Below are 9,015 nucleotides of genomic sequence, written 5' to 3'. Positions count from 1 at the left end.
TATCATTTAGAAATAAACTCATGGCTAATGGGGTGTTTATTAGCAGAGTCATCTATTTGAATGATGGTATAATGAGGCTGAGAAGGTGGGGTGGGGAGTTTGCCTGAAAGCACATAGCAGATTGGAGCAGTGCATATCAAGTAGGCTGCTATTCAGATGCAAGCCATTAGGGGGGGCTTAAAGACAAGGGGGCAAATGAATAGAGGAAGTCACATAAAATACAAAAAAGGAGTGTCAAGCAACAGCAAAACTTTTTAGACATAATCCTTTTTTTAATGAATCCCTCCAACTTTATTTGTCATCTAATGGTCACAGTGTCACCATACAAAACCAACTTCCAACATGGAACCGCATTGGAATGTGATTATTCTGATACGCACATACGTCCAATAACAAAATTAAATACAATTGTTTTATAAAATAAACAGAGCAGATGAAAAAAGAACACATTAAGTAATATTAAGACATGCAGTGACAAATATAAAAAATAGACATTTGTTTTCTTTTCTGTACAAACATACATGGACACATATAAATATATAGAAGTAAAAAAGAGTGTATTTTTAAAATACAAAGGTCAAATTGTACAGTTACATTCCATTTTAACAAAACAGGAGACATAGCACAATATTCAAGTGAGTTTGCCTTTTTCCACAGACACTGTACATATCGTACACTGTAAAAGCAGAAATCAGATCACACAACTGTTGGTTCCCTCCCTGTGGAGCCTGTTCACGCTGCTGTAAACATTACAAATGAAGAAAGGAGTACAGTTTTCATTGGTGAATTTCCTTTTGAAATCTCTCAAGCAACTTTCAGAGAGACAGTAATAACAACTGAGCAATCTGTTCTTCGAGCACTCTCTTTGATGCCTTTAAGTCACCTCAATCACATCTTCAGTGCCTTATTTTACTTTCTCTCAGTCTCTCAGCACTGAAGAGGATATTCGGTAAAATGTACAAGATGAGCATTACAGTGAACAAGAAACAGTCATCATAAAGTTTATATATATTGGCACATGGAACAAGCAGTTGCCAAGATGATGTGAAATGTGAAACCATGCCTTCCTTCCACTTTTTTTTTTCTCTCTAGTTCTGTCGGACATCCTGCAGCAGTTTGTTGATCTCATGAACCAGCTCACTAGCATCCATATTGGTCTCATGGCGGCTCTCGCTGCGCTTGGCACCCTGGTGACCCTGATGAAAGACACCTTCAAAGTCATCCTCTTCATAATTCTCTGGTATTTCCTCCATTGCTGGCAGCCATTTTAGGTGTGGTTGCTGTCCATTGGTGGAGGTGGAAGTGGAGGTGGATGAAGGTGAAGATGAGGAAACATGATTGGCTGCCACAGATCCATTCCCAGGATTTAAATAGTGGGTATTGGCTGCCCATGCAGCCACACCTGGGGGGTAAGCTGAACCTTTTCCCCCTGGCAGCAACCCTCTTCGGTTGTCCTGAGGAACAGCATTGTTACTATGGTTACCAGCAATGTTTCCACTACGCCCGCTTCCTCTGTCACTGTTTGATGAGGATGAAGGTGGGCTTGTTTCAGTGCACTCTGTGTATGAGTCCATATTAGGGGGAAGGAGGCGTTGGAATACAGAGTTCATCTCTGTCAGGAGGGAGCCAGCCCCTCCTCCAGATGCACAAACATCACTTCCTCCTCCAGCAACAACTCCCCCAGCCCCTGCCTCTTCACTCCCAGACTCTTTGCCAAAAGTGGAGAAGCTCTTCCGGCGCTCCGAGTCAACTGAGGACTGGTCATCGTCAGTCACCTGGGGCTGCTGTGTGGACTCCTCCCCAGGGATGTACATGTTGTTACGATAGTCAGAGGAAGAAGCGGGTGAAGAGAGGGGGGGCATCCAGCACTGGTCAGAGTGTCCCAGGATACGACATTCATCTGTGCACAGTCTCATGGCTAGAGAAGAAGAAAATACAATAAGAGTCAAAAGCAGGTCAAGCTGCAAAAAAGTTTCATGACATAAATCTTACATGAAACAGAAAAATAGAGGAAAAGAGACTTGCTGCAAAACCAACAACTGAACTTAAAAGATAAGGAGGAGTTTGGTTTGTTAAAAATCTCTGTTGCTGTGGTACGGAAGAAAATAATCAATATACTTGAAAAGTTTTAGTCATAAATCATAAGATGCCAGGGAGGCAGGGTTGGTGGTAATTTTTTCAAATGACAATGCAGATGGAGGTCAAAGGGTATCTATTTTAGCATGGGCAAGAAAGCTTAGACTATGACAAACCATGTCTTACTGAAAGGATATGAGTACTACATGCATACATTCATGCTTTAGTGTGTCAGTAATACTAAATTCACCAATCAATTTGTAAGAAGTTTTCTTCTCTGCTCTCTTCCTTTTGCTGCTCTGCTGACCAGACTGGTGACATTAACAGCCTATAGCATTCATAACAAGGTATGAAAGCAGCCTTAAGAATTAGATTATGAACTAGTAATTGCAAATTCCCACCCAAATAGCATTATAGACAGATGTTAATGTAATATTTGGCTGGCATGCCAAACATGCACATATCTCAAATGTGCAACTGAGCCAGGGATTTGCTTGTTCTACCATATCCAGCATGAATAGCCACATTTGCCCATCTAAATAGAAAAATCTAAACAAATTAAATCTATTGAAGAAAAACAGGGATAATCCTCCCTCCCGGCCCATTATCTCCTTCCACTCCCCTGTTTTACATTAGCATAAAAGATACAGCAATGGAAGGGGAGGGAGGAGGGGAGCAACACCGTCAAGTCTTTCTCAACAGGAGAAAAAAGGGCGGCACAAAATAACTGCCATGTCCACCACCATTCCTCCCTTTGTCCATCTCAATAAAGATAGGGAATACATTAACAGGTATGGGTAAAAAGAGGTGCTGAGAGGCTTTCAGGCATGGAGAGGAGAGCGAGAGAGGGACGAAGTATGTACGTGAGAGAGAGAGTGAGAGAATAACATCATTCTAAAAGCAATTACTATGAATTCTCCTCAGTTCAGACATGAAAGTGCACCACTGTCACTCACCAAGGGGGAAAAAGAAAGAAAAGAAAAAGAGGGAAGGGGAAAAAACAGCACACTGAGACGCACACCGATGAGTGACAGGCGACTCATCTCCGCTCCAGGGAAGGTTTTACAGACACGACTCTAACTTAGGGGCAGATAACGCACACACAACCACTTCCACACACAGTAGCACAAACAGTCAGACACACTGTAACCTCTCTCAGTGTGATAACGAGCGTGGAAATGAGGGCTGTGTGGAAGAATGGGGTTGAGTACAATGGTGATTGTGTTGGCAACAGGGTGAATGGAGTAGCTGTATAGGCAGGTGTGCAGTCAAATAATGGGCTTAAGTCTGGTGCTGTCCGTGGTGCTGAAATTTGTCAGGCAAGAGGGGCATGAGGTGGCTGGGTTAGGGCAGGTCAAATCACTGCTAATTCATTGAAGTATAACCTCAGAATCTGAGATGATCTCTTAAAGCTTTTATTTTTCAGTCAATCCCAGACACAGGCATGGAAAAAAACTACGACTTCACTTTTGCAAGTTTTGGCTTAAGCTGAGTTTGAATACAATTCTAAAGCTTTAGAGATATTTTGTTGTGTGTTGCTAGGTGAAAGACGAATTGGGCCAAGCCTTAGTAAGGATGTGTAAAACAAGGCTCTTTTTTTTTTCTTTTTTTTTTTTTTTGAGGACAGAATGAGCAGGTGGCATTACTGAGAGCTCACCTGGGTGAAGTCGATGATGCATTTCAAGTTGTATCAGATCAGAAAAGCCTTCCCCCAGCAGCAGTCTGTCCACGGGGGATTCCCGCCCCATGTCACAGTCACTGTCCCCCGCCTCGCTGTCCCCACGGCCACTGTCCTTCAGGCTGAACTTGTCCATGTCTTGTAATGCATACCTGAGGAAGGATTTAGAGGATTTACAAACACATAATTATCAATAAGTTACTGTCTCCAGATAAGATACTTTCTCCAGAAAAAAAAATATTTTGCAAGTTCCTACTGTTGAAATGAAAAAGTCTGCATTCTCTTATGAAGGCTGTTAGAATAAATCTGTCCTTCGGCGAACTTATGACAAATAAATCCATCTTATAAAATTTGAAGCTGTGTCTTGAATCCTTCAAATCTCAAGAAAAAGCTCAGAGTATATTACTACATGCAGGGAGAATCAATAAACCTATCACAGCTGCAAAAATGGGGCATCAATAAATCTATCTGTTGGATCACAAGGCAAGGCATGAAAGGAATGAAGGATGTACACTGAACAACATATAGCCCTTTTTTTTTTTTTGAAGAAAAGTGCCCAAAAAATGTTTGCACATTAAGACAAATGAACTGCAAACTTTTGAACTGGGTGACTTGGTATGATAACAACTGGAGAATGAAAAAAAGACATTTACACACCATTAAATCATGATCTACATATAACTGACCAATTGACTGGCAACTGTTTACAGCAGGTTTTTGCAACATGTATTACACAATGAACAAGTGATTTCAAAAATAAACAAACATAATCTTTTAGGGGAAGTTTGGGAGGGGGGCTGAGAGACATGGGGTAAATTACCTGTAGCTGCGGGAGTATTTGTTGCCACGGAAACTGGGTCTGGGCTGGTACTGGCCCTGATGGAGCATGGACAGAAGCTGTGAGACTTGCTACATCCAAAAATAACAAAACAAACAAAAATAAAACAAACAAACAACAAAAAAGAACAGAAAAGGGGGATGAATAACAGATGGGAAATTGAGGAGGGGAAAAAATGACAGACAACACAGAAGACAAAATAATGGATGAGTAAACACAAAATGGATGATGGAAAGGCTACTAAAAATAGATGAGACAAAATGGATGATGTTAAAAACAAAAAAGGGGGGTTTCTAAATGAATATGGAGACATATGACTGAAGGGTGAGTGGTTGTTATGATGGAGGTAATGATGACAGGTTGTAAACAGGGTAAAGACAAAGACACATCTATAATCATCAACAGTTTTAATGAGAGTCAGTTTGAACTACAGGGCAGTGTTGATTAAGTCACTGTCACACAGGGAGATGAGTTAATTTGTTCAAACTGAGATCGCTGTGTGAAGATGAAAAGGCTGGTGTGTGTATGTGGGTGCGTGTGTTGTCTCTAATTGCGTGTGTGTAGAAGAGAGAGAGAGAGAGAGAGAGAGAGAGAGAGAGAGAGAGAGAATTTGTGAGTAAGAAAGAAATGGGCTAAGGGGCCATATTTGGAATTTCTGAAAATAATTTACTTGTGTGAGTATGTCTGAGTGCTCACCTCCACTGGGGGAGTTGCATGTGCCAGTTCCAGTGCAAAGCTCTCTGGAATGTGATTGGACGAGATGGTCACTAGGCTGTTTAGAGACTGGCGGCTGTGATGATTCTGCCGGCTACCAATCTGAGCCCGATCCATGGGAGGTGTAGCTGAAGGTGATCTGTGGTGGGCTCTGATTGGCAGGGTGCCATTCACAGTTGGAACTAGGGTGATATCACCTTTGTGGATTTGGCGTGAGGGCTTCTTGGGATGATGCTGGTGGGTCGACTCAGCCACCCGGCAGTTGTAAGAGTTTCTGCTGTCTTTCTTCTCCCGCTTACTGCGACCTGCAAACACCCCCATGATGACCAGAAGCACAGCACAGATAGCTCCCAGGGAGATAATGATAATCAGGGATACATCAAAGGCTGACTCTCCCTGATCCATTACCTGAACATGGTTCTCCAAGTTCTCATAGAGAGTGAGTTTAAGCACCGCCTTAGCACTGAGGCTCTCCCTTCCCTGATCTCGTACTACAATCGTCAACTCAGCGTGCTCATGGGGGAAGTTCTCCAGACTTGCGTTAGCATGGATCTCGCATGTTCTTGGGTCAATAAGAAAGAAGCCCTCCTCGTTGCCACTAACAATGGAGCAGATGAGCTCAGCGTTGACCCCTGTGTCACGATCAGTTGCCCTGATCATGGTTACCAATTGTCCAGCCTCAGTGAACTTTGATGCAGGCACATCAGCGGTGAAGTTCCACAGCTGGGGGACAACAATGACTGGAGGATTGTCATTCTCATCCAGAATATTCAGAATAACTGTGGCATTGCTGAGCAGTGGTGGTTTCCCTGCATCTTTAGCTTGAACAACAAAGGAGATACGACTCACATCCTCACGATCAAATGTTCGCAGGGCGTACATGGCACCATTAGAGGGGTCAATGGTGACATAGGTTGAAATAGAGCTACCGTGAACTGAGTTTTCCAGAATAGAGTAGCTCACCTGTCCATTGGCATCAAGATCTGGGTCAGTAGCCAAGATGGAGGTCAGATATGCTCCTGGGGCATTGTTCTCTGATTTAAAAATCTCGTATCTCCCCTTCTCAAAGCGTGGTGGGTTGTCATTCTCATCAGTTACATGCACAGTAAAATGTTTGACAGTCGAGAGACTTGGGGTCCCCTTGTCTTCTGCCACAACTGTCAGGCTGAACTCTGACCTCTTCTCTCGATCCAAAGACACGTTTGTTAAAATCATGTAGTTGTTTTCATACGTCTTTTGCAGTTTGAAATATCCTTGACCATGAAGTTTACACTCTACCTCTCCATTTAATGCGGAGTCCAAGTCCTCCACCCTCACCAAAGCAACAAAAGTGTCCAAAGGAGAAGCCTCAGATATATAAGCTGCGTCACCATTCCCCTGAGAAGACATGAGGTTGATGCTGATGTCTGGTTTATTGTCGTTCACATCTACCACTTTGACCAGGATCTTGCAGTGGGCTGGCATGGAGTTTGGACCCATGTCTTGTGCTTGAACATCAATATCGTAGGAGTTAACAGTTTCATAGTCCACTCGCCTGATGAGAGTCAGGCGGCCGCTGTCAGGGTTAATTTTGAATGTCTCCATTATTTTGGGGGACACGTGACTGCTGAAGGAGTAGACTATTTTGGCGTTGGTCCCGTCATCCGCGTCAGTGGCGTTTAGGTCAATGAGTAGAGTGCCAACAGGTGAATTTTCTGGGAGATTTATGACATATGACGACTTGTCAAAAACTGGGCTGTTGTCATTTGAGTCCGCAACACTGATTTTGAGGAGGGTTGAACCCGTTCTCGGGGGAACGCCCCTGTCAGAGGCCGTGTACTGAAGTTCATAACTAGAGCGCACCTCACGGTCCAGCTCCCTGAGCACCACAAGCTCTGCGTATTTGGCACCATCAGTCCTTGATTGGATGTCAATCTTGAAGAAGTTGTTGGGCTCTAAGGCATATGTGTAGAGTGAGTTTTCCCCGACGTCGGGGTCTGTGGCACTGTCCAGGGGAATGCGCGCTCCCACGGCCGCGCTCTCTGAAATCTCAATGGGGATGACGGCTCGGGCGAACTGGGGTGCGTTGTCGTTAATGTCCAACACTTCCACCTCCACATGAAAGAGCTGCAGGTGCTCTGTAGGGAGTGTCAGCACGTCAAATTGGATAGAACAGTTGAGGTTCTTTTCGCAGAGTTTCTCACGGTCGATTTTGGTCCTGATGCTGATTTCGCCGTCCTGCTCGCGCACCGTGAGGAAAGACGAACTCCCTCGTTGCATTGCTCTGAAGCGGAGCGACACTGAGCTTGGAAGTTTAGCCACAACATCAGCCACATCGTCTCTCAAACGGGCGATGACTGTGCCAACCTTCTGCTCCTCATAGATCTGATATTTCAGTGTCTTACCGTAGACGTGTTGTGTTGCCAGCACCAACACAGCCAAAACTTTCCACAATCTTGTCAAGAGTAGTCCTTTCATTTTCCCAGCTTGCATTTTGTTTCAGCAACAAACAGATCCCAAATGCTCTCAAAGGCAGTGCAGGTTAATCCTTGCTGTAACTTACTAAGAGCTGTCCTCCCCTAATCAGCTCATGCATCGCTTTCTCGGTGGAGCAGGAGGGAAAAAAAGAAAACAAAATCTGTTAAATGAAATGTGATATAAGTTGCACTAGTGTCCGTAAAAGCATCCAAATGTGTCTCCAATAGTCCCTCTTCTGCGGATCTGTTGCACGCATCCAGTGTGCGAGAGAATCAGCTTGATGCCACTGAAATCTGTGCGCTTTTCTCCCTCTCCTCGCTCTGTCTGGTCTGTGCGCCGTGCGCTCTCTTTCGCTCCCTCTCTCCGTTTGAGGTGCGTGCACACAGACTTGCCCAAAATAACCCGCCTCTAACCAACTAGTAGTACATCAGCCCCGGCCCCCTTTTCACATCCCGGGAAGACAAACGCTTTTAAATCAAAAGCTGGCTGGTGGCCACTCAAAGTCCAGAGGAGAGGAGAAGGAGGCGCAAGAGGGAAAGAAAAAGAGAAAGTGGGGGATACAAAACCCCGCCCTGTGGGGTTCACTTTCCCGTCTTTTCAGAGTAACGACCATGCCTCTACAAGGGACAGGAGAGAAAATAAACTGGGGACGAAAACATTCATCCAAGCTTACCCTGCCGTGTTTCATTCCAATAAAACCGCAGGAAGGTTTACGAGTTCCTCGCTTCGGGTCTGTTCTCCGCAGACTAGATGGAAACACGAAGAGTTTAAATTGTCCTTAGACAGCCCCAAGACATATTCCCCTCAGCCACGAGCTTTACAAACAACTTTAGAACTATGACAGACAGACTTTAATATGTAACATAACCCTCACTCATTCTGTAAGGCTGGCGCACCTCATGCCTTTGTATGAGTGCGTAAATGCAGTTATCCACTGTTACAATTCATTTTTTTCTTCATTTACAAGTGGCAACTGCCTACCTCCCTCCCCGCGCGCAGGCACAATGGGGTAAATATTCGGAGATTTCTATTTTCCTCTCATGCGCTTCATCTGCGGCTGTCTTTGGGGAGAATTTAAGCCGGCTAAACTGTGTGGCGAATCGCGTAGAAAGAGAGCCGGACTCTAATGAATGCCTTTAAAGACTTGGTCACGCCGAGAAACAGCTCAGTTCTCGTGCACAAATCTGTTCAACATCACTTTAAACTCCCCGGAGGATGGGTTTTTGATAATGAGCAGATCATCCCAAGCTCT

The 9,015-nt window shown here is 44.3% G+C and overlaps 1 protein-coding gene across 2 annotated transcripts; it reads right to left on the bottom strand.

The window, feature by feature from the left end:
* Window positions 1-286: 286 nt before the first annotated feature.
* Window positions 287-8,202, bottom strand: pcdh18a (protocadherin 18a). Of its 2 annotated transcripts, none has more exons than XM_041786244.1 (4): window positions 5,289-8,202; window positions 4,575-4,663; window positions 3,734-3,906; window positions 287-1,918 (listed from the first exon to the last, which is right to left on the bottom strand). In XM_041786244.1, the coding sequence occupies exons 1-4, from the start codon at window positions 7,776-7,778 to the stop codon at window positions 1,089-1,091; spliced, it is 3,582 nt and encodes a 1,193-aa protein (XP_041642178.1). In that variant the 5' UTR covers window positions 7,779-8,202; the 3' UTR covers window positions 287-1,088. The 2 variants fall into 2 exon arrangements, with proteins under 2 accessions (XP_041642178.1, XP_041642179.1); XM_041786245.1 differs by having other exon boundaries at window positions 4,575-4,630.
* Window positions 8,203-9,015: the final 813 nt, after the last annotated feature.

The sequence above is a fragment of the Cheilinus undulatus genome, linkage group 4 (assembly GCF_018320785.1).
Source record: "Cheilinus undulatus linkage group 4, ASM1832078v1, whole genome shotgun sequence".
In the NCBI taxonomy this organism is placed as follows: Eukaryota; Metazoa; Chordata; class Actinopteri; order Labriformes; family Labridae; genus Cheilinus; species Cheilinus undulatus.
This window is presented reverse-complemented; position numbering and strand designations above follow the sequence as displayed.

Excerpts from the sequence above, each read along its gene's own strand:
- pcdh18a (XM_041786244.1), bottom strand. The coding sequence starts at position 7,778 with ATGCAAGCTGGGAAAATGAAAGGACTACTCTTGACAAGATTGTGGAAA. Across the intron at positions 4,664-5,288 it reads ATGCAACTCCCCCAGTGGAG|CAAGTCTCACAGCTTCTGTC; the intron begins GTGAGCACTCAG and ends TTTTGGATGTAG. Across the intron at positions 1,919-3,733 it reads GCATCATCGACTTCACCCAG|CCATGAGACTGTGCACAGAT; the intron begins GTGAGCTCTCAG and ends CTTCTTCTCTAG.